This window comes from Talpa europaea (genome assembly GCF_964194135.1).
Source record: "Talpa europaea genome assembly, chromosome: 16".
Lineage (NCBI taxonomy): Eukaryota > Metazoa > Chordata > Mammalia > Eulipotyphla > Talpidae > Talpa > Talpa europaea.
Genome location: NC_140084.1, coordinates 51,810,390 through 51,834,135, shown reverse-complemented (window position 1 = coordinate 51,834,135; position 23,746 = coordinate 51,810,390). Strand labels below are relative to the sequence as shown.

At 57.0% G+C, this 23,746-nt stretch overlaps 1 protein-coding gene across 1 annotated transcript; it reads right to left on the bottom strand.

Annotated features, from left to right (window-relative positions):
- Positions 1-2,667: 2,667 nt before the first annotated feature.
- On the bottom strand, positions 2,668-16,792 carry ZNF274 (zinc finger protein 274). Its single transcript, XM_084257069.1, has 8 exons — positions 16,695-16,792; positions 16,314-16,386; positions 15,010-15,136; positions 14,200-14,292; positions 5,785-6,255; positions 4,958-5,070; positions 4,254-4,398; positions 2,668-3,730 (listed from the first exon to the last, which is right to left on the bottom strand). Exons 2-8 carry the CDS (start codon positions 16,344-16,346, stop codon positions 2,766-2,768), a joined length of 1,947 nt encoding a protein of 648 aa, XP_084113195.1. The 5' UTR covers positions 16,347-16,386; positions 16,695-16,792; the 3' UTR covers positions 2,668-2,765.
- Between the last annotated feature and the right edge of the window lie 6,954 nt (positions 16,793-23,746).

The following is a 23,746-nucleotide window of genomic DNA, read 5'->3' as shown; positions in this document are numbered from 1 at the left end:
TGAAAAAAATCCATTATGAAAATGAAGGGAAGCAACATAGTTGAAAGAGTTACTACCGACATAATAGGCACAAGGTTTTTCATTTCCCATTTCGTTATCAGCACGTTGCTTTGAGGAAATGCTCTGACACAAGGTTCTAGTGCTTTGATAATTTTCACAGGGCTCCAGATGGGCCCAGCTTTTGTGTTGATTAATTAAAACCGAATTCTGTTTCAGCGCCTAAGCCTGTGAGTCAAACTTATGGAAACGTGTTCTTGTAGGTAATGTCGGAGGTAGGAGACTTACATTCTGGTAACTTCTAAGGTCAGGCTCACAGTGGCGCTCCTGAGCGAGCAGTGTCTCCGAGGTACGTTCCATTTGACTCCAAGAGTCCTCCGGGTGATCCCCTCACTCACCTCTGCCATCTTGTCCTTCTCCTAGTGACACTGGCCAGGGGACCAGCTCTTGTCTGCAGCATTTCATTTGCAGGAGGTACGATGGCTCTTCCCTAGCAATATCTCTGTCACAAGCTGACCCTTCCTTTTTAAGTACAGCCTCCCATTCTGAAAGAAACCCAAAACCCATGACTGGAGGAGCATTAGAAAGGGAGGTTGCCGCAAAAGACACACAGAGAAGGAGAGGTGTCTTAGATTTCTTTCTTTCTTTTTTTCCCTAAAGATTTATTTATGCATAGAAGAACTGGGGCACAGGCCAGAGGCACGGGGGTGAGAGGATTCACCAGAGACAGAGTGGGGAGCAGAACAGGCAGACAGACCGAAATACACTGCCGAGGGGAGCAGCGGGCGAGACAGGAGAGGTCTGCTGCACCCTGTGGCTCAGCTCCCTGGCTGGGGTTCGAACTCATGCTGCAGAGGCTGTGGACAGCTTCACAGTGCTGCGTCTTAACCCTTGCGCCACCAGGGAGGCCCCTCAGATTTGTTTCTAATCCTGTAATGCATTCAGGGTGTGCAGGGGTGGCTTGGATGCAGGATAGGAGCCAGTGGTAATGTTCAAAAAACAATCAAAGATAATGAAGAGATAACCCAGGATTGCTGCTCACATGAGGGGTGTCCTCTTTGCCCACTGAAAGGAATGGAGTGCTGATGTCTGCGCAAGATGGATGAGCCCTGAGGACAGACACAGGCGGCCCTCACCCAGGTGATTCCATGCAGCGAAATGTCAACTAGGCAACCTATTGCCAGGAGACAGGGGAAGCCTCAGTGTGATCGGCCACAGGGCTCCTTGGGGCAATGATTAGCATGTTCTTAAATCCGGGGGCCTCCCTGGGACGGTAGGGTTTAGCCTCACATTATGAAGCAAGCCACAGCCTCTGCAGCACGAGTTCAATCCCCGGCCTGCCAGGGAGCTGCCCACTTGGCGCAGCAGACCTCTCCTGTCTCCCCGCTGCTCCCCTCAGCAGTGCATTTCAGTCAGTCTGCCTGATCGGCTCCCCACTCTGTCTCTGGTGAATCCTTTCACCCTCCTGCGCCTCTGGCCTGTACCCCAGTTCTTGCATAAATAAATTTTGAAAAGATTTATTTTAGGGCTCAAGGGGTTCAGTCTCAGCACTAACAAGCTATCGCCAGCCACCATGACCTGAGTTCCATCCCCAGCCAGGGAGCTGACACACAGGGCGCAGCAGACCTCGCCTGTCTCTCGGCTGTGACCCTCACCAGTGGATTTCAGTCCATCTGCCTGTTCTGCTCCCCACTCTGTCTCTGGAGACTCCTCTCACCCCTACACCTCTGGCCTGTACCCCAATTCTTTTACATTAAAAAGAAAATGTTCTGAAGCCCAGGGGGGTTGCACCACCTTGTGGGTCTATTTAAAACCACCAAACTTAAAAGGATGATTCAGCCCAGATGCCTGCTTCCCCGCACAGAGGCGTCTGCACGGACTTTGCAAGACACAACTAGGACAACGGACTTGCGCTGAGCAAGGACCTCAGCACCAGGTGCCCGGGACCTGGTGGGCAGCAGCCCCTCCTCGCCACCCCTGTGCTGCCCACCTGCGCCTATCCCTGCAGTGAGCCCTCCAGGCTTCTCCACACCGGCCTCTCCAGGAATGGCCAGCTTATCAGGACCCTGGGCGGGACCCACGGGTCTGGCCCCGCAGGGGTGTAGTGGGGATCTCCCCAATTCGCCACCAAAGCCAGGGCGGGGGTTCCTGCAGCAGGAACTTCTCATCCCGCACTTGCTTTTCCATGCAAGGGCGAAAAAGGAAAATCATGCAGTGCGAGGGGCCGTGGTGCACGACGGCTTGTGCGCGGCGGTCGGGGCCGGGAGGAGGGGCTCGGTTGTGGGCCGGAGATTGGGCGCCCCGGAGTCTCGCCAGCCCACGCGGGCGCCCTTTCGTGTCCGGACGGGCTGAGGACGCGCCTCCTCAGCCGGGCCGGGGCCTCCTGCCGCGATGCGGGCGGGCGCAGACTCCGCCTCCTTGCTTTCGACGGTTTCTTTTAAGAATAAATCACGAGTGCAAAGGAATTTAAAAGAAGAGGTGCGGAAGAGACACACGGCCCTACAACAGAAATATATAATTTATTGACCGCGGCGCTGCCTCCCGTCCGTGGACGTGCACCGCTGCGGTGTCCTCGCCGGGCCGCCCCGTCGGGGCCTGCGGACCAGAAGCACGTCCAGGCCCCGGTGGCCTCACCCTTCAAGCCCGCAGGGGCTCCCCACGGCGGAAACACGTGGCCAACGTGGCCTCCGCACCCTCGCAGGCACCGGGCACGCTCGCACGACCTCCCGGTCGCCAAGGGGCCCCGACGGGGCGCGCAGTCCCCCGGGCTACGAGGCCGGCCGCTTGCGCCGGAGGCCCGCGCCGCCGTGCGTCTTCTGGTGCCCGATGAGGTGCGAGCTCTGCGTGAAGGCCTTGCCGCACTGGCCGCAGGCGTAGGGCCGCTCGCCCGTGTGCGTGCGCCGGTGGCGCGTGAGGTGCGAGCTCTGGCGGAAGGCCTTGCCGCAGGCCGGGCAGCGGTAGGGCTTGGCGCCCGTGTGCGTGCGCAGGTGCTGCGAGATGGCCGAGCGGTCGTTGAAGGTGCGGCCGCACTGCGCGCACTCGAAGGGGCGCTCGCCCGTGTGCACGCGCTCGTGCTGCGTGAGCGACGAGCTCTGCACGAAGGCCTTGCCGCAGGCGCCGCACACGTAGGGCTTCTCGCCCGTGTGGATCTTCTTGTGCACCGAGAAGTAGCGCGGGTTGCGGAACACCTTCCCGCAGGCGCTGCAGCGGCACACCTGGCTGCCCTTGTGCACGCGCACGAAGGTGATCTGCTGCGGCCGGAGCGGGGCGCGGCCGCCCCCGCCGGGCTCCTGGGGCCGCCCGGCCCGGTGCCCCCCGCCGCCGCCCCCCAACCCCGCTCCGCGGGGCTCCTTGGCCCGCCTGGCCCGGTCCCCGCCGCCCGTCGGCGTCTGCGGGGCCCCCGCGCGCTGGCCCCGCGCCCCGCCCCGCAGCTGGGGGTCCCGCCGGCGCAGCCCCTTGCGGGGGACGCTCTTGTGCAGCGGGGCGCGGCGGCGGCGGGTGGCCGGGGGGACCACACTGTCCGCACCCGGCGGCGTCCCGGGAGCGGCGCCCTCTTGGGCGGGCTTGGCGGGCTTCAGGGCCGGGGCGGGGGCTCCGGGGGCCGCTGCCTGCAGGGTGTCTCCGGGGGCCTCGTCGCTGGGCGCTTCTTCCACTTTGGGGTCCAGGATCGATGCTTCCTCGGGAACACCCGACGTCTCCACTGGCGCTTTGCCTTCCAGCGTGGCCTCCCACCCTGTAAGAAAACCGAGGGTGTGGACGCCTGGAGAGCGGGTGCGTCCCGGGCTCCCTGCTGGTGGGGCCAGTCTCAGGGGCACTGCTGCGGCCTGAATTCCCCCAACCCCCCCAGGGGTAGCTGACCCACAGGGCACAGCAGACCCCTCCTGTCTCCCCGCTGTTCCCCTCAGCAGTGGGTTTCAGTGGATCTGCCTGTTCTGCTCCCCACTCTGTCTCTGGGGAGTCCTCTCACACACCCCTGCCCCCACCTCTGGCCTGCACCCCAGCTCCTGGATGCATAAATAAATAAATCTTTAAAAAAAGCAAGTGCTTTGCGGGTTAAGAACTTGATACCGTGAAGAACCCAGAGGTCACTGTTCCCCCAGCACATCCGGCGACGGGCTGTGGAGAGGTTGGGGGGCACCCGTTCCCACCTGGGGGTGGACGGCCAGTGGGGCCTTTCAACGCCTGCCCTGCAGGCTCAGGGGGGTTCCAGGGGCCGTGGGGTATGAGGGGAGCAGGGGGTGGGGAGGGGGCCTCACCCACAGAGACCAGGTGCCCGAGGGTCTCCAGCATCACGTCGTGGTACTGGGTCCGCTGCGTCAGGTCCAGCAGGCCCCACTCGTCCCTGCTAAAGTCTACGGCCACGTCCAGGAAGGTCACAGGCTCCTGCAATGTCAGGATCAAGGGTCACTGCCAGGTGGGGAAACTGGAGGACACCTGCTTTGGGGTTCACTTGGCCACGCTGACATGTGACCCTGCCCGGCCGGAGTGTCTCCTGGAGGGGAGCCTGGGCTGGGGCGGGACCTCACTCCCCCGACGGGCCACCACCGCCCGGTCCCTCCCATTTCTCCAGGATGGGCCTTCTGAGGAGCTGATCGGGGCTCTGGGTGGCCTCATGCCCATGAGGGGCCGAGTCTGCTGGGGTAGGAGTGGGAGGAAGCGGAGCCCAAGGCTGAGTCCAGAGAACCTGACCCCGGGAGCCCCCAGACACAGCCCTGCAGGACCGGCCCCAAAGAATGGACCCCACGAGAGCCGAGTCAGTGCACCCCGCGCCAGCGGCCAGGGGCTTCCGCTCTGGGTCAGGCTGACAGCCCGGGGGTGCCCCGGGGACGGGGCCATTCCTCCCAGTGACCAGACAGCCTCAGCCCCCAAGGCTGACCCTGGTGCGTCCTGCCCCACGCTCTCCTGACAGGCGTGGCGGCCCCTCCACCGGCACTGACCGCAGAGGGGGGGACCCACTCACCTCAAGTACCTCCTTCACAGGCCTGGCCGCCTTGTGCTCTCGGGTCTCCTCCTCCTCCTCCTCCTGTGGGGTGGGGTCCTCGGGAGCGCAGGCAGGGTCCTGGGTGGGCGGCGCTGGGCGGGACGGCAGCTGGGGTCAGTGAGTGGCTACTCCAGCCCAGTCCTCCCCAGGCTGCCACCTGGACCCCGGCTCCCTGGGCTGCGGGCCCCACCCCTGCGCAGAGGCCCAGACGCCTTTCCTACCTCCCTCCTTCTGCCAGCCCCAGGGGTGGGTGGTCCTTGGACGGGGGCCAATCTTGGGCACACGCCCACCCTGATGCCAGTCACATGGGTCTCCCCACCTGAGGGGACAACAGCCTCCGAGTCCCCACCTGTGCCCTGGCTTCTGTCGCTGGACCCCACCCCACAATCGAGAAGGACAAGGATCCAGCCGGACCCAGCACATTGTGCCCTCCGGGGCACTGGCTGTTTAGAGGTTCCCTCAGGGTTCGGAGGCGGAGCCCAGGAGGCTGGGGAGGGGCCTGAGGCGAGAAGGCGCTGGACCCAGCCCAGCCTGAAGCTGGGGCCTCCTGTGGTCACCTTCACGCCTCAGACTCTCACTGCCCACATGGGGGCACCACGGGGCTCCGTCCTCCGGACACTAACCAGGGTATCTGCTCCCAGGACGAGCTCACAGCCTCCTGCCAGCGCGAGCGGCACCGGACACCCTGGCCCTGGCAGCAGTGGAGCCCAAGCACCGCACCCCTTGGCCTCTGCCGGGAGCGGAGGGGGCCGCCCCAGGAAGCCAGGGCTCCCTGCGGCCCCACCCAACGAGGCCCCCGCACTCACCGTCCTCCTGGGCGATCCAGGCCATGTCCTCCACCAGGGCCACCGCACTCTGGCAGTCCTCGGGGTGCTGCGACTGCACCCACAGGCGCAGCTTGGCGGGCAGCGCGCCCAGGAACTGCTCCAGCACCAGCAGCTCCAGCATCTGCTCCTTGGAGCGCGCCTCGGGCCGCAGCCACCGGCGGCAGAGCTCGCGGAGCCGGGCCAGGGCCTCGCGGGGCCCCGCCGCGTCCCGGTAGCGGAAGCCCCGGAACAGCTGGCGCGCGGCCTCGGGGTCCGGGGCCCCCGGGGCGGGCTCGCGGGGCGCGTCGGGGCTCAGGCCCGCGCCGTCGGCGTAGAGCGCGCGGATCTGGGCATTGCGGGTGCGCGCGACCTCGCGGTTGAGCGTCAGGACCTCGACCAGCTCGATCCTCGCCAGGGGGCTCTCGGCGGCGGCCGGCGGCGGGCGGGGGGCGCCCGGCGGCTGCGGACACGCTGTGGGCGGCGAGACAGGCGCTCAGGGGCCGGCTCGGAGCCCGGCCCGAGACGCATCGCGGGGCCGGCAGGGCGGGGGCTCCCGGGGCGCGTCGGAGGCTCGACGTGAGGGGAGCCCCCCACACCCCGAACCCCGCTCCGCGCCGCCTACTGGAAACAGCGCCCGCGATGAAAGCCCCGTCGGTCCGCGCCCTGGGCACCTAGACGGGCCTCCGCGGCCGCCATCTCGCCTCCCGGAGGTGCCCCCGCCGCGCCCGCCTGTGGACCGTCCCCACCCCTCGGCTCGGCGCCCCGCTCCGGGTCATCTCCTTGGAGCCGCGTCCCTTCTCTCCACGGCAGCGGCTGCGGCTCCGGCTCGGGGCAGCCCGTCGGGGAGGCCGCGTCCACACGGGCCGAGCGGCAGGGCCGAGGCTCCGGGGCGATGGCCGGCGGGCGGTGGGCGGCTCCTCCACGTGCCCAGGAAGCACCGGCCAAGGACGAGCGCAGGCCCCGAGGCCCCCCGAGGCCCCCCGAGGCTGCAGGCCTCACCCCCCCAGCGTCGTCCTGGGGCTCGGACCACAGAAGCTGAAGCAACAGCGGCGGCCGCGGCGAGCGTCCGGGCGACTCCCCACGAGCCGTGGGGCTTCTGTCCGGATGTCCCCGTTTTCGTCAAGCTCCGGGAACCCTCACCGGCCTCGCGTCCCGCCCGACGGCGGCTGCCGCTGGGATCCCGGGCAGGGGCCGGGCCCAGGCCCCCGGCTCTGCGAACACCCCGCCTGCTGCTTCCCCAGCCGACTGCGCGGGCCGCTCCGGAGCCTCGGCGGGCACCGCTCCGGGCCTGCTGCTCGGGCCGCCAGGCGCTGGCCACCGCCGGCCCTCGGGGCTGCGACCGCGTCAAACGTTCTGTGTTCCACGACCCTCCTTGCCGCAGGGCCTGCTACCCCTCGCCTCGAAGGAGGAAATGCGCCCTCCCTTGTTGTAAATTGGTTGTCGGAGGGTAGAAAGTCCAAAGCTTCCCCTGTGTCTTGTAATCCCGCACCCTGCTGAGCTCTTACACCTGTAACCCTTTCAGAGAGTGATTTTCTATGAGCTGCCAGTACTCCCCCCGCCTCACTATTTCTCACATCGGGCGCCGTGGTGGAAACACACGTTGCAGAGTGTCCCTTAACACTGAAGCCTGTGTTCAAGCAAACTCATGTTCCAGTTCCGTGGAAATGATCTTTCCAAGTCAGTGCTGACATGCAACTGCCCACTTTGTCAGAAAGACATTTCTGGACCACAACGTCCATGGTTATGGGCAGCAACTAGATAGTTTAAGAAACATGGGCCTGCCTGGTGGCACAGCACTATCAAGCTATTGCCAGCCACTGCAGCACGAGTTCGATGCCCGACCAGGGAGCTACCCACACGGTGCAGCAGACCTTTCCTGACTCCGTGCTGCTCCCCTCAGCAGTGTTTTTCAATCAGTCCACCTGTTCTCCACCCCACTCTCTGTGAAGCCTCTCACCCCCAGCACACCTGGCTTACACCCCAGTTCTTGTATTCATAAATATTTTGGAAAAGAAACCACATTTCTTGGAAATTATTTCATATTAGCACATACAGGCTGGCACATTCTTTGGAATAGATGTGCAAAATATTGAATGGAAAAGTACACGTGACTGTACAGATTCTGCCCTTCCCTAGTATAGGTTTTGCTTGCTTTTAATTTTTTTTTCCCCCACACTTGAAAGAGCAGGTGTATTAGGAAAGGGACAGAAGAGTAAAGGACACTTGCACAGAGGCCAGTGGGCAGGAGAAGGGCTGCCCCGAGAGGGAGAGGTTTGCTGAGAGGCCTGCACGGCTGCAGGCAGGGGCCCTGATGGGAGCAACCCCCCAGAGGAGATCAGTGAGGAGCAGGAGGCCGCTGCCCTGCGGGGGAGAGAGGTGGTGACAGGAAGCCCCTGCACAGTCACAAGTGGGCAGCAAGACTGCTCTTCATTCTTTATTCAATCAAAGTGGGTCTTACATTTGATCTACCCAAAAAATGAGCTCTTGCATTCCTTTTCTCCTCCATTTCTGATTCATTTATTCCTGCCTTTATCATTTTTAATCTTTCTCTTGGACTTCTGGAGTTTTCCTCTAAAAGTTGATTGAGTCAAATGCTTAGGTCATTTGTTTTCCTTCTCACTTAGTTAATAGTCAAGGATCTCAGGCCTTGAACTTACCCCAGGCGCTACATCTGGACACCATGCAGTGTGGTCCCCAGTGAGAGGCAAGGGCACAAGGCCCTTTGCAAATTTGGGTGACAGAGAACGGAAAGTGGTGTTGTATTAAGATTGCACAGTATGGGGCCTCCCCGGTGGCGAAGGCGGTTGAGCACAGCGCTGTGAAGCTGTCCACAGTCTCTGCAGGGCAGGTTCAATCCCAGCCAGCCAGGGAGCTACCCACACGGTGCAGACCTCTCCTGTCTCCCCCGCTGCTCCCCTCAGGAGTGTATTTTCTGTCTGTCTGCCTGTTCTGTTCCCCACTCTGTCTCTGGTGAATCCTCTCCCCCCACACATTTGACCTGCACCCCAGTTCTTGTATGCATGAATAAATCAATCTTAAAAAAAGATAGCACAGTATGTAAGTATACTTCCCAAGACTGAATTCTTGCCAAAACATGATTCAGCATTTTAGACTCTTGAGTCAGAACCTCAAAGTTCTTTTTTTTTTCCTTTTAAAGATTTATTTATTTATTTATTTATACAAGCACTGGGTACAGTCAGAAGCGCGGGAGGGTGAGAGAATTCACCAGAGCCAGAGCGGGGAGCAGAGCAGGCAGAAGGACCGAGGTACACTGCTGAGGGAGCAGCGGGCGGCAGGAGAGGTCTGCGTGCCATTTGGGACCCTCCTCCGGTGGTCGGGGAGCAGCCGGGGATCAAACAGGCACTGCAGAGGCTGCGGGCAGCTTCGCAACCCAGCGCTCAACCGCTGCGCCACCGGGGAGGCCCGAAGAACCTCAAAGTTCTTTTTTTTTTTTTTTTAAAGATTTATTTATTTATTTATACAAGCACTGGGCACAGTCAGAAGCGCAGGAGGGTGAGAGAATTCACCAGAGCGGGGAGCAGAGCAGGCAGAAGGACCGAAGCACACTGCTGAGGGGAGCAGCGGGCGGCAGGAGAGGTCTGGGCGGCAGGAGAGGTCTGCGCGCCATGTGGGACCCTCCTTCGGTGGCCGGGGAGCAGCCGGGGATTGAACCAGCGCTGCAGAGGCTGCGGGCACCTTCGCAACCCAGCGCTCAACCCCTGCACCACCAGGGAGGTCCGAACCTCAAAGTTCTTATAGCATTATCTGTTACCTCATTATTTCGAACCTTACCACTCCTCCACTTCTAATGCAAAGCCTGACTGTCGTCCATGTCTCTTCTTGGAAGATGCCTTCTTGCTACTTACAATTTCTTCATTTATTCACTCAATGTTTCCTGAGCTAGGGAGTCACTGTGTTAGCAACTGGGGACATACATGGGAAACAGAGGAGGCCTGCCTGCACTCACGATATTTCACATCTGCTCTAGATGTTCCAGCCCGAGAATAAGCTCTACAGGAAAGACAGGACCTGCTTTATCTGCACGCTGCATGTGATCAAATGTGCTTTCTTTATGACTCATCTGTTCTAAAAATAGGAGTATTTTTATATTCAAAAAATGAAATATTTCATTTTTATTATTCAATATGGTCCTCTACAGCGTACCTTTTTTTTTTTTTTTTTTGGTGTTGTTTCATTTTTGTTCCGTCAAGTAAGAAGAGAACCAAGGCCGCCGATCTGCTTGTACAGATCACATGCAGGGTCTGTTCTCATATGAGTCCTCTGATGCTGACCACAATGAGGACTCCTACTGCAGGGCTGCTTGCCAGCCGGCGCTGTGAATCCTGAAGCCTGCACCAGCTCTGAGGGCGCGCTCCAGCGGTTTCCCGTCTGTCGTGGTGACGCTGCGTGAAGCCAGCTGTGCGCCAGACCGTTGCCACCATAATGACACCCCCATGCTTTCAGGACTCTCAGATGGAATGATATTTTGCTCTGAGAACTTTTCCAAATTTAACACCCCTGTCCTTTTTGGGCGCGGTCTGAACATTCTTGCGTCAGACTGAATCGTGCCCAAACCTTTCCTGCTATGACCCGCTGGGATTTCCTCCCTGTTGAGTTCTCATGTCAGAAAACTCAGGGAGAGAACTTTCTCTGGTTAGATCTTTGCATGTCTGTCTCACACGGAGCCCTTCTCTCAGCTGAACGCTGCCCAGCTGATGGGAAAGAGGGCTTTCTCACACTACACACGTTTTTTCAGGCTTTCTTGTTGTTTTTTTTTTTTAATAAAACAACTGATTTCTTACAAAAAAACTTTTGCTGACAGTCCAGCAGGCTCCACGAAGAGGAAATCTAGAGCAGGGTCTCCTTTTTGCTCATGTTACATTTTCTACCAATGCTTGCACTCAATCTGAACTGGCACTTCCCGTTTGTAGGGCTCGTCTCCTCCTTGATCTCTGGAAAAAGGTTACACGGCCTGCAGGCTTTCCAAGAGCCGTGGCCTCTGAAGTGTCTTCCATCTGTTGCTTTTCTAACGAGTAAATCTAGATTATATCTCGTTTCTACCTGAACCCCCATTATGGCAATGCTTTCTTGAAATCAGAGGAACGGCGGGAGATCTGGGCGCCAGCAAATACTCCCGCCCCTTCCGTCCTGACGCTGCCACCCGACCGACATGTTTACCCGCTTTCCCTTCTACTTCAACCACGGTTTTCACTGTCACTTTTGCTTTCATGGAGAGGCATGCCAAGTGAGTGGAGGCAGCAAGGCCTGACTTTTGAGTCAATCGCAGGTGTTTCTGCATTAAAGAGAAGCACATTCATGCACGGGTTGGGAATGAGACCAGAGCCAGAGATGCCGGCCTCGGCAAACATGAAGGAAACACGTTCCCAGTGCCGGATCCAGGCAGGTGCATTCAGGCTAAGCCTGCAAACCTCGCCTCTAACCCCCTCCCACTCGTGTTCATTTACATAGGGAGGAAAAAATGGGACAGGCCGTGGAACTTCAACCTTTGTAGAAGCGACCGGGATGCGGTTTGTACTATCACGTAACTTCTGTTCACACCCTCTTCTCAAAACTCGCCTTACGCCACTTCACTTTTACAAAAGACCTGATTAGCACCTGTTTTTGGTGACCAAAAGAATCCCAAAGAGGACGTTCATTTCTACAGCAAAAGGCGAAAGCAAAACTACTGCTCGGCGTCTCCTGATGGGCTGTGCAGGAGGCAGCTGGGCGTGGCTGGCACTGCCACGGCTCCTGGGGACGACTTCCCACAAGTGCATGGCTTGCGTTGTTGCTGCTTTTCCTATGTCAGTGCTATTTTAGGTTTTAGGTGCTATTTGGTATAGTCTTGTCGGCTTATCTCTTGGGTCAGGGATTACGGAACTGCTGTTTCTTTTGCCACCACTCTAATGAGAGGTTTCCAGGGACCACGCTGCGTCCAGACAGTGCGGGGCCTGCACTGGACAGCACAGTAACAGGAAACCCTCTGAGAGCTTCCTGTCATCCGCGGGGAATTCCTGGCAGTTTCCTTTTCTTTGCAGCCTTAGTCAGTTAACCCCACTCGGCGAGCCCCTCTGAATGACCTACTTGTGGGGAAAGCTGTGCTGGAGTCTCCCCAACCGCTGCTACTCTCTCAGGCTAGGTTCCATCACCTCTCCCCTACCACAGGCCCCTCTACTGCCCCCACCACCCTGTGCCCTCCGTAGCTCCTCCCTCACAGCAAGGCGGGAGGTTTGCCCATGCAGGAGATTGAATGCAACCCAGGGAGGATGAGACACCAGGACAGGAGGGCATCAGGAGGCCGCACCGAGGGGTACCAGCAGGGGGACTGTGAGCGCTGGGCAGGCACAATGCGTGTGCTGCGGAGGCCGCCCCAAAGAGGACAAGTTCAGTGGGCTGCGCGGGTGCTTAGGAGAGAGGTTTCAGCACAGGGAGGGGAAGGAAGGGACTGAAAACAAAAGAGAAAGCAGAGAGCTTGGTGCTGCCCCACAAGCCGGCACGTGGAGAGACCCGCAACAAGATGAGAAAGTGGGGCAGAGCCAAGGAACGAGACTCCAGCCTCTCTCCTGTGAAGAAGCCCAGACAAGGGGCAGGGTGCAGTCCCAGCCACGTCCTGCCAGCAGGTCTGCCTGACGTCACTGGCATGAAGGCACAGAGGACACAGGAAAGGAAGAGCAGCCGACGCTTCCTACAGAGATTCCGAACACTCACAGAGACACTGACGGGAGCAGCAGAGAAAACCAGCTCCCCCGACCGTATTCAGGAACACTGAGGCAAAAATCCACAATAATCAAATTAATGGACATCAGGACCACGTCACAACCAAGGTGCTTCTGTCTGTTACGTCGCTGTTAACTACTAGGAGGAGAAAATCCCCGTGATCACCTTGTTCTGAAGGTTCTGAAGGGGAGACACTGGGGCCGCTTTTGGCTTGTCATCTATTAGCTGGGGGACCCAAGGACTTTTTTTGCCAGATAAAAACTGACTTGAATGAAATCAAAATCCCATGTCATCCAGTGCCAGAGATCAGACACACCTGACATTCTCAGCTTCCGTGTTTTGCAAGGACCGGCTCACTGAGCACATACGACTGGACAAAAAAGATGTTAATAAGGAATGTCTCCTTCAGACTTGCTGGTACAGGAACTCTGTGCTGAGAGAACTGAAAACTGTTACAACAGTAAGAGGAGTTTAGCGGGTTCGACTGGTTCAGCCTGAACCACCACCTAAGACTGCAAGGACAATTAACCAGGCCAGATAAAGGCAAATACAAGGAACTCCTAACAGCCCTCTTGTGCCAAAACTTGACTACAAAGACCAAATCTGCATCAGGGAATTTCTAAACCCAACGAAACGAAACGTAGCAGACGTTTCAGCAGGATTTTCTCAATGAACCTAGACACAATGATGCCGGGCGGCTGCCTGAGACATCTTCAATAGCTGCCACGATCCCAGCTTGCTAAAGCCACAGAACGACTTATAAAGGTACAATAAATGTGGTAACAGTGTTTGCTCAGGGACACAGAGATCAAAGGGGAAGAGGGTCTGCGCGTGACAATGACACGGGAACTGAGTCACTGATATAACCGTGTCTCCAGGGAGCCTGAGAGCCTTGTCAAAAAATGGTGCTGAAGAAGGAGGCCCACGGCCCGTACAGAGTCACTGGACAGCGTCCTCCCGGGAAGCGGGCAGCTCAACAAAACCCAAAGGGCATACGAGAGCGTGTTTCTGGGAAGGTGTGCTAGCAAACCGAGAGCAGCAGTGAGCAGAGATCTGAGAGGGAAAATGTCGGAACTCATAGAACTTTTCCACGGAAACTGAAAGTGGAAGAGAGAAGCTGGCCAGGGACAGTGGCCACATCAACGCCTGAGCTCACACAAGCAAATACAAACAGAAACGGAGAGCGCACGCGACTGCGTGAGGCAAACAGGAGCCAAACCGCAGACACCCCTCCTCCCGGCCCATCTGCGGACAAGACCGGCAGGGGCTGCAGGAAGGGGACGGGGCCTCGCACACGTGAGCAGCCAAGGACCTGAGTGACTTCAGACGACAACCTGTCGCCAGCGGATCTTCAGCCGTCTTGGCTGAGCCGCAGACTCACTTCCCAGAGCCGCACCCGCCTACAGAGAACGGCAGCGCTCAAGGAAACATACGGCAGGTGTGTTCTGCGATGCCCTCGGCACAGACAGGCCCGGGAAAACGAGGCTACCTGCAGAGGCCGGCCAGCAGCCACCGGCGCTGACACAGCAGCTGCAGGAGGGCGCCCCCGCTGCCCAGCCGGACACCAGCGCCGGTCCTGTTCCGCCCGCCGTCCACCCGGAGCCTGGCCCCGCAGGCTACTCCTCCTGTGCCCCGGCCGAGCGACCTCGAGACACCTGGCCCGATCCCTGACGGGGCTCCCGTGTGTCTGCTTCTCACCTGCAAAGGTGTCCTGCACGCCTCTCTCCATGGACCAGAGCGCCTCCGCCTCCTCTAACTGAGACACCACATCTGGCTTGGAAAGCTGATGCTCTGCCCAAGGGAAAAGAGACAGAGCTTGGGGCCCGTGCTCGGGAGCAGACTCGCTCTGCTGTGGTGCTCACGGGCCCCGCCTTCTCCCCCGCTAGGGCGGGGATGGTGACCCCATGTACCCCACCAGCTCCCGCTTTTGTAGACCCCTTTGCCAGCGAGGTGGGCAGAGGAACTCGGATCTGGCCAAGGAGACACAGAGGGAACTCTGTCGGCTCAGGGCTGTTAGCGTTTTAAAATGTGTGACAGTTGGGAGAAAGCCAGCCCGGGCTCACACGTCCCCTCCTGTCCCTTTCACACAGACGTGACTCCTGGAGCCATAGCCCTGCTGCTGCTGGCCACGTGGCGCAGGGCGGGAAAGGTCACACGAACCACAAGGATGCAAGGATTTGGGGCCCTGGAGACACTCCTGAGCTGCTGGACACTGACAACATGTCCCCTGGGGTCCTCCTTTCCAGGACAAGCGTCTGCTGTGCAGCTGGAAGCATCCCTTATGAAACCACCCCCGGGGCTCAGGGCTCTGTGGAACAGTAAGAGGAAGCTCCAGAGTCCCACATGACGTTGCCCTTTTCTGACCGGGACAGAGCAGAGCCCTGCCCTCAGGCCCCAAGGCAGTGCCACGTCCATTCCGACCCACGCCTGAGCCCAAGCAGACACACACCAGAGGCACCATGTTCCCGCTGCGAAGCACAGATCTTTATTGACCAGAGATGGCCTTACCCACGGAGACCCAGTTCCGGTAGTTCTCCAGCATCACCTCCCTGTACATGGACTTCTTCTCCGAGTCCAGCAGGCCCCACTCCTCCGGTGAAAAGCGCAAGGTCACGTCATCAAAGATCACCGGTTCCTAAAACCCACAGGCTCCTGTTCAGCCGGGCCTGCTCTCCCCGGTGACAGGAGGGGAGGCTGCCTGGGTGCAGAAGGGGGGCCGCTCCTCCTATCAGAAATCCCTGTCTTCACCTGACACGGAAAGCCCCAGCTTGACCAGAGCAGGGCACAGCCGTGAGCTGGGAGGACCATCCTCATTTTTTTTTTTTAATAAGCTTTTTTTTTTTTATAGAGGCATGTTTTATTTATTTATTTGTTTGTTTGTTTATACCAGCACTGGGTACAGTCAGAAGCACGGGAGGGTGAGAGAATTCACCAGAGCCAGAGCGGGGAGCAGAGCAGGCAGAAGGACCGAAGGACACTGCTGAGGGGAGCAGCGGGCGGCAGGAGAGGTCTGCGCGCCATGGGGGACCCTCCTCAGGTGGCCGGGGAGCAGCCGGGGATTGAACCGGCGCTGCAGAGGCTGCGGGCAGCTTCACAACCCAGCGCTCAACCGCTGCGCCACCGGGGAGGCCCTAGGACCATCCTCATTCTATGTTGTTTTTTAAAAAAATTTATCTGTGCTACAAGAGCTGGGGTGCAGGCCAGAGGTGCGAGAGTGAGAGGATTCCCCAGAGACAGAGTGGGGAGCAGAACAGGCGGATCCACTGGAATCCACTGCTGAGGGGAGCCGCGGGGAGACGGGAGAGTCTGCTGCGCCCTGTGGGCAGCTCCCTGGCCGGGGTGAACTCGTGCGGCGGTGGCCGCGGCCAGCTTCACAGCTCTGAGACGAGCCCGCGCCCCCGGAGCCCCATCTTCATTCTCTGAAGGCCCCTGCGGGCGGCGAGGCCGGGGCCCCACGCTGCAGACACTCTCGGTGGCGCCTCCAGGGGGGTTTCCGGCGCTGAAACCACAGCCTCCACCCACGGCCCGGCTCCACTTCCCCCGCCGGGGCCCCCCCGCGCTCCCGTCAGCTCCGGGTCGGTTTCTCAGCATCCGCCGAGACCAGCAGGCGGCCGGGTCCTGCGAAACCCGCTGCCCCCGCCGGGCGGCGCGGCGCCCTGACTGCCCCGGGCCCGCCGGGCACCGGCCCCCGCGGAGCGCCCGCCCGCCCGCCCGCCCGCCGCGCGCGCCCCGGCACCCCGGGAGAACGGCCGCCCCGCCGTCGCCGCCCGCGGCCGGGGCAGGGCCGGGCTGGGGTCCCGGCCCGCACTCACCCGGAGCCAGGCCGTCGGAAGTCCGGAAGCCATGCCGCGCTCTTCCTGCCGGCGCCGCGCGGGCTGCAGCGTCCTGGGACGGCCGAGGGGGCGCTGAGGGGGCGCGGGCGCCCCGACTCCGAGGACACCTGCCGCCCGAGGCCGCGACGCGCCGCCCCGCCCCGCCCCGGCCCCGCCCGCTCACCGGGCCGGCCCCGCCCGCCCGCCGGGCCGGCCCCGCCCCGGACCCACCCGCCCGCGGCGTCCGGAGCCCCTCTCCGCCCGGGGGCGGCCGGCGGCGAGTGGGCCCCGCCCCCGGGGCGCGGGGGGCGGCCTGGGGCTGCGCGCGCCCCCGAGGGCCTCCCCGCCGCCCCGACGGGCGCACGTCTCGGCCGCACTCACCCGCGCGCGCCGTACAATGGCGACCGTCGGCCCGGGTGAAGTGCGTCAACGCGGGCCCTGGACTACAACTCCCAGACACCCCTGCGGCGCGGCGGCCGGTCCCGCGCGCGGCCATCTTGGCGGCCATCGCGGCCGGCGGGCGAAGAGCGGCCGGGCCCTTCGGCGCGTTGGCCCGAGTCCCGTGCCGAGGCCCTAAGGCTGGCGCTGACGGCGACGCAGGTCGGGGGGCATGGGCGTCCCGCCGCGAGGCCACCGGGCACGGACGGAGCGGCGTGGGGAGGGCGGGGCCGGGCGGGGCGGGGCCTACCTCGCCCACCGAGCAGGCGGGAGGCGCGCAGGGGGCGGGGCCAACGCCCGCCGCGGCCCGGGCGGGAAACGCACAAAGGGCGGCGCGCACGCCCTTGGCTGGAAACCCCCGAGGGGGCGGGGCGAGCCCCCGCGCGCGTCCCGGCAGGGCTGGGCGCATGCGCGTGGCGGGGGTAGGGTTGGGCCAGGCGGGAGGCTGTCGAGGGAGGCTGGAGCTGCGCGCGTTGAAGCCGCGGAGACCGAGGCCGCTCGGGAAGGAGCCGGCCAGGGCAGAGCCGGGCTTCGCTCTGAGCACAGCCCCCTGGCAGTGACGGCCGAGGGCGCAGGCCGGAGCTTGGGGAAAGGACCTGCGTCGGGCCATCTGAACCCCGACGGCTCCTGGGCAGGCAGGCAGTTAGGGGGGCTGGGCAGCACCCTCTTCTGCGAGCCGAGGGGCCACCTGGGGCAGGGAGCGGCCTGGCCTGGGGCCGGCTGCCCTCGGAGGGCCCGGCCGCCCTCGCCTCCCTTGGGCGCCCGGGAGTCTCTTCCGCAGCGACGGCGCCACGTTGGCTCCTGTGTTCCTCAGGGCTCGGCCGCCGGCTTCTCCCCCGTACGCCTGAGGCCCGGGGCCTGCTGTGTTCTCCTTGAGACGGCCCCGCAACCGCGGCCTCCCTTGAGGCCAGCCCGTCCAGCGCCGGCTAAGCTTGCTGCGGGAACTAATTTCTACAGCCACTGTGGAGAGCAGCCGGCCGCAGGCTGCCCACTGTCCGTAGAAATTGCTGGAAGTAGGAAATCCTGGGTTTTTTTGCGTATTACTGTTTAGACCAATGAGATGCCTTTCAGTCTTCTTAAATACAGATGTATTTCGGGCCTCCCTGGTGGCGCAGGCAGTTGAGCGCCACACCATGAAGCTGTCCACAGCCTCTGCAGCACTGGTTCGATCCTGGCCGGCCTGCGGGTCCCACATGGCGCAGCAGACCTCTCCTGTCTCGCCTGCTACTGTCCCTCAGCAGTGTATTTCAGTCAGTCTGTCTGTTCTGGTCTTCGCTCTGGCTCTGGTGACTCTTCCCTCTCCCGCGCAACTGGCCTGTACCCCGGTTCTTGTATAAATAAATAAATCTTAAAAAAAAGAATACCAATGTATTTCCTTGGATATTTCTTGGCTTTTGTAGATAAAATATCCCCAGTTCATAATCAATTTGGTCTTTTTTTGTTTCATTTTTTGCTTCATTTTTGCTTTCATAAAGTGATATTATACAGCCCCAGGCAGTGAGAGGAAACCACCTTTCTCCTGTTTAGTTACAGTTTTCTTTGGTTCTAGTGATTCACTGTCAAGCTTGAGGGAGGCCTCACCATCTTTAGGAAGCGAGCACCCGTGAAAATTTGTTAAATTATTTTCCCCTGATTATAGGACATTTGAGAAAAATAGGATTTTAGATTAAAAGCGATTTTACATTAAGTTTGTTGTTGAAGATTGAGTCATGAAAGCCACCTAACTATCTCTCTTCACAAGCTGTTCTTCCTGTTTAGCAAATTAAACATGCTGTATAATTTACTATATTTATTTAAAAAGAAAACAAAACCCGTAATTTCTGGACAAATGTCAAAATGTTATACAACCTGTTTGCAGGAGGGCCCCGATACCTTCTTCAAACCCTTCAGGGCTAGGAATGCTTTGCAGTTCACAACCAGTTGGAGTTGAGCAGGACAGGCAGGTGCATACACCAGTGTGTGACATCTGGCGGTCTTGACCTTCACACTTGAGTTTATCTGCACCAAAATACATGCAGGATCCCTGTATTTTGAGCAAATGAGTGGCAGGTGGGAGAAAGACAAATACTCTTGCTCACGGACAGTCTGTGGACATGTGACAGAGGAAACTTCACTCGAAAAAGATTTGGAATTTGGGCCTCCCCGGTGGTACAGCGGTTGAGCGCTGGGTTGCGAAGCTGCCCACAGCCTCTGCAGCGCCGGTTCGATCCCCGGCTGCTCCCCGGCCACCGGAGGAGGGTCCCCCATGGCGCGCGGACCTCTCCTGCCGCCCGCTGCTCCCCTCAGCAGTGTACTTCGGTCCTTCTGCCTGCTCTGCTCCCCGCTCTAGCTCTGGTGAATTCTCTCACCCTTCCGTGCATCTGACTGTACCCAGTGCATGTATAAACAAAAAACAAACAAACAAACAAAATAAATAAATAAATAAATAAAAAACATGCCTCTATAAAAAAAAAAGATTTGGAATTTAGAACTGCAAGAAAAGTATTGTGGCTCATAAACAACAAAGGCTGAACAGCAACAGTAGGTTCATTCAGTTGTAAAGTTTAATTTGTACTTTCTCTTGGTATACTCCACAGACACATGCTTCTAGAGATACTAAATTGCTGAAATAAACATTTTTTTCTCTGCTTCCAATAATCGACAGAGCGCTGTTGGCTTAATTTAGACAATATATGACTAAAAATAAGATATAAAATTATATATTGATCAAATCACCATGGCTACTGGTGACAAGAGCAATGGAATCATGGCCCTATGATGTTATTTTCATTCACCATTCACCATCCTCTATCACAGTGCATCTCAAATTGTTCCATGTGAAGGGAAACACATTTTTAAAAAGTCATTCAAAATAGATGGGGCCTCCCTGGTGGCGCAAGGGATTGAGACGCAGCCTATGAAGCTGTCCGCAGCCACTGCAGCACAAGTTAAATCCCCAGCCAGGGAGCTACCCACATGGCGCGGCAGACCTCTCCTGTCTCCCCTGCTGCTCCCCTCAGCAGTGGATTTCAGTGGATCCACCTGTTCTCCCCACTCTGTTTCTGGGGAGTCCTCTCACCCCTGCCCTCTGGCCTGTATCCCAGTTCTTGTATGTATAAATCAATCAAAAAGGAAAAACACATCTTTGTGTTTAAAATGTGAGCCGCTAGAACAGTTCATGAACACCTCAGAACCGGGAACTGCAGGTTGGAGCAGCACGATTAATTTGATCAGCATTTTCCCTATGAATTAATACTCATCCCCTTCCCAGAAACCTAGTTTCTGGGTCTACCCATTGCTGCTACATATCATTCTTTGCTTGCATTCCCTGGTATCAACTATGAGATCAGCATCCAGAACACCCAGGCTCATAGGGTCACGTGAGGGAAGGCGAAGAATCTGTCCTGAGCCTCAGCTGATCACCCCAACTTCCAGAAAATCAGTGAGGGAAACAGGAAAGTCACAGAATGCTGGACAAACCAGTAAGTTAGGCTGGGAATAATGCAGTTAATTCCTTTGTATCCTATGTCCCAAAAGTGCGTGTGGTTGTAAATAACCAGAAATTTAACTACCATAAATAACACCAGTTTCCACAAAAAGTCCCTGAGGTGACACCAAGTGTGGGACATGCGGCCCAAGAAGGTCACCCACAAATAGCTGCTGCTCTGCTGCTTGCTGTCCTCATCGCGGCAGGGTCTCATCCTTGCAGCACTGGGGCACAGGGAAGGCACAGCCAGCCACAGGTTGCTGCGGTTCTGAATGCAACCCATTCCAACATCCCTCAGCCATAGGAAACTGAACTTGTCCTATGAGGGGAATCACCCCCCATCTTCTTGAGCCTTGTTTATTTACCTTCTAGTCAAAACCATAGATGGATATACACATTCAGAATAAAAGAAGGTTATCTGCTCTCAGCAATCTTAATTTTGAAACTTTAGATGTTCTTGTTACCACAAATAAAATATGAAAGTTACAGCGCCTAAGTGCTATAACTACTGTAAAAGAAAATACAGAAATAGGCAACTAAAAAAAGTCCCAGTTGTAAATTTAAAAAATTAATGAGATTGCGGTAAACCAGATAGAATTAAAAAAGACATATCACTGCGCACATGTACACAAAATTTCTATAATCTTTAGTATGTCAAAAAGGAATTAACAGGGCCTCTGTGGTGGCAGAGTGGGTTGAGCGCAGCACTGTGAAGCTGTCTGCAGCCTCTGCGATGCGAGTTCAATTTCTGGCCTGCCAGGGAGATTTCCACAGGGCACAGCAGATCTCTCCTGTCTCCCCGTTGCTCCCCTCAGCAGTGTGTTTCAGTCAGTCTGCCTGTTCTGTTCCCCGCTCTGTCTCTGATGAGTCCTCTCACCTCCCCGCCCCCGCACATCTGGACTGCACCCTATTTCTTCTACACATAAACATATTTTTAAAAAGAAATACTGATAGTATTTCTCCATATTAATTATGTTCAATAAAATCTGACACTGGTTTCAGATAAGGTGAAAGCCACAGTTAAAAACCTGCTCACACTGACCCCACTCATGTCATCTTCCAGCAGGAGTCTTCTTGTAGTGAAAAGTGAGGACACCTCCTCAAGGAACTTCGACAATAATTACATCTATAGGTTGTTTCCAGTATGAGTTCTCTCATGCAGCCTCATAAGCACTGAACTGTGCTGAAAGTCTTTCCCATGGTGTCAGTGTCCGCAGGTTTCTTTCCAGTGTGTGTTCTGGGCTATGGAGAAAGAAAAAGCATGAATCCTTCTCCTTTATGGGTTCTTACATGTAGAGTTAAACAGCCACTCCTTGAAAATAATTTCCTGAGTTCACAGCAAATACAAAGTTTCTCATGAGCAGAGGTGGGTCTTCTTTGTGCATGCGCATTTCCATCTGCCGCCCGCCCCCACCCTGAGGTCTGAAGTGTATGGAGGCAATCTTCCTCAGTAAATGCTCTCGCACATTCAACAGAATTGTAAGATTTGTGTCCTGAATGAAAATGCTCATCATTAATAGGGACTGAGGTCTGTTCAAGGACTTCACTATACTAATTATATGATTTCTCTCTAGTATGACTTCTCTGATTATTGTTATACTGTGGGAAAAGGCTTGAGTTCTATTTTCCCCAAAATTTATTCTTGTGGCCTGTCCTCAATCAGTGTTTTCTCAAAAACGAGATGCTCCATTTATCTCTCCTGATGTTCCTGTTGCTCCTCTAAGTGGGCCTCACAGTCATGATCATTGCCAAAATGTGGAGGAGTTTTTCCCTTTTGTTTCTATTTCCAGGACAGCATATGGTTCTAAGAGAAATGGCTTGTGGGTTTCAGCAGTCGCAGCAGAGGCTGTATGGCCCACCAGACAAAATACTTAATATCTGGCTCTTTACACAAAGAGTCTGCTACCCTTGTTTTCAGCCATGACGTTTTAGAGTAATTTGTTACACAGCAGAGGATAGCTAATACTCCCAGACTTTAGACTTAACATGTGAGACTTGTTTTGGTAAAAGAATGTCAGCAGTTGTGAAGTGAATAGAGGTTTAGAATGTGCCAGTGTGGCTGGACATATGCGTTTGTGTGTTTACCACTGACATAGCAAGAGCATGACCTGGCTTACAACTGATCTAAGGAGAACAGCAGGCAAGAGGAGCAGATCTACTCTTCACCTGGAGCCCAAAGCCAGCTCATGGCAGTCAGCCTCCATCAGCCAATGTCCGTTTAGCCTGTAGATTATGAGCGGAATAATGACTTGTTGTAAGCCACTGAGTTCTGGGGGCAGTATGTTGCACAATCCTATTCTGGTAATTACTGACTTACTTGTGTGCCCAGTAGCAATGGAACAAGTGCTTTTTCCTTTGTCTAATGGTCCAAACAGGATTGTTGTTTTTAATCTTGACATAATATTGTAACAGGAAAGATTCTATGTGGTATGATCATAAATAGGAAAAAAAACTTCACAAGAAGACAATTGGTAACAAAAAAATTGAAAATGTTCAGAGAGATCATGTTCCAGGTAACACTTGTGCAGTAATCAATGGTAGTAAGTGTAAGTAGCTGAGGATGGAAAAGGATCTTGGATTTGTTCCCGAAGCCAAGAAAGCTGTGACGACCTTTACTACAACAGTTCCTGGCCTTCGGCTGCCAAAGCTTAAGAGTCTGCGTGAGAACAGCACATCATTAGTGAGTACCACCTCATCTGCCAGTTTCCATGTTTCCAGCCAGAGACCCAGGACAAGGCCGGAGTGACCTGCCTATGGCCAGGCACCACATTTGCACCAATGAGCCAGTTCCAGACGCAGGTGATGCCTCCTGCCACATGCTACACGTAACCTACCAGAAGTGTCATGGCCACTTTCCATGTGATATGCTTGGGTACAGGTACTGATACAAGAGGAAAATAATAATCCTTGGGTAATTTCCTCCTTACTTTGCAGTTTCTCCTAAACATTTAAAAATAAATGTTAATGAAGAAGCACAATTTAAGAAAATTGAGCTTTTTCTCATCAGTACGTTTGAAAGATTTAAATTCTATATGTCAGAGATGTCAGTCAGGACCATATAGACTATACTCAGAGTGCACCTTCTATCCTGGTTCCTCTACTGCTTGTGGATGGCTCTTTGTATCAAGTTGTGGCTTATTCCACTGTTCTTTTAAATATATATTTCTGGGGCCTCCCTGGTGGCACAAGGGGTTAAGACACAACCTATAAAGCTATCTGCAGCCAATGCAGCACGAGTTCAATCCCCGGCCAGGAAGCTACCCACATAGCCTGGAAGACCTCTACCGACTTGCCCGCTGCTCCCCTCAGCAGTGGATTTCAGTCAGTCTGCCTGTTCTGTTCCCCACTCTGTCTCTGGTGAATCCTCTCACCGCTCCCCCACACTTCCGGCCTGTACCCCAGCTCCAGTATGCATAAATACATCCAAAAATCTATGTAGAAGTATATTCATGACCAGTACATATATGCAAATAAAGCTATATATGTATTTTACACACACACACTTTTACAAGGAAACATGTGCCTCCTG

Excerpts from the sequence above, each read along its gene's own strand:
- ZNF274 (XM_084257069.1), bottom strand. The coding sequence starts at position 16,346 with ATGGCTTCCGGACTTCCGACGGCCTGGCTCCGG. Across the intron at positions 6,256-14,199 it reads CGTGCAGGACACCTTTGCAG|CGTGTCCGCAGCCGCCGGGC; the intron begins GTGAGAAGCAGA and ends CGCCGCCCACAG. Across the intron at positions 4,399-4,957 it reads CTGTGAAGGAGGTACTTGAG|TTGATCCTGACATTGCAGGA; the intron begins GTGAGTGGGTCC and ends TGGCAGTGACCC.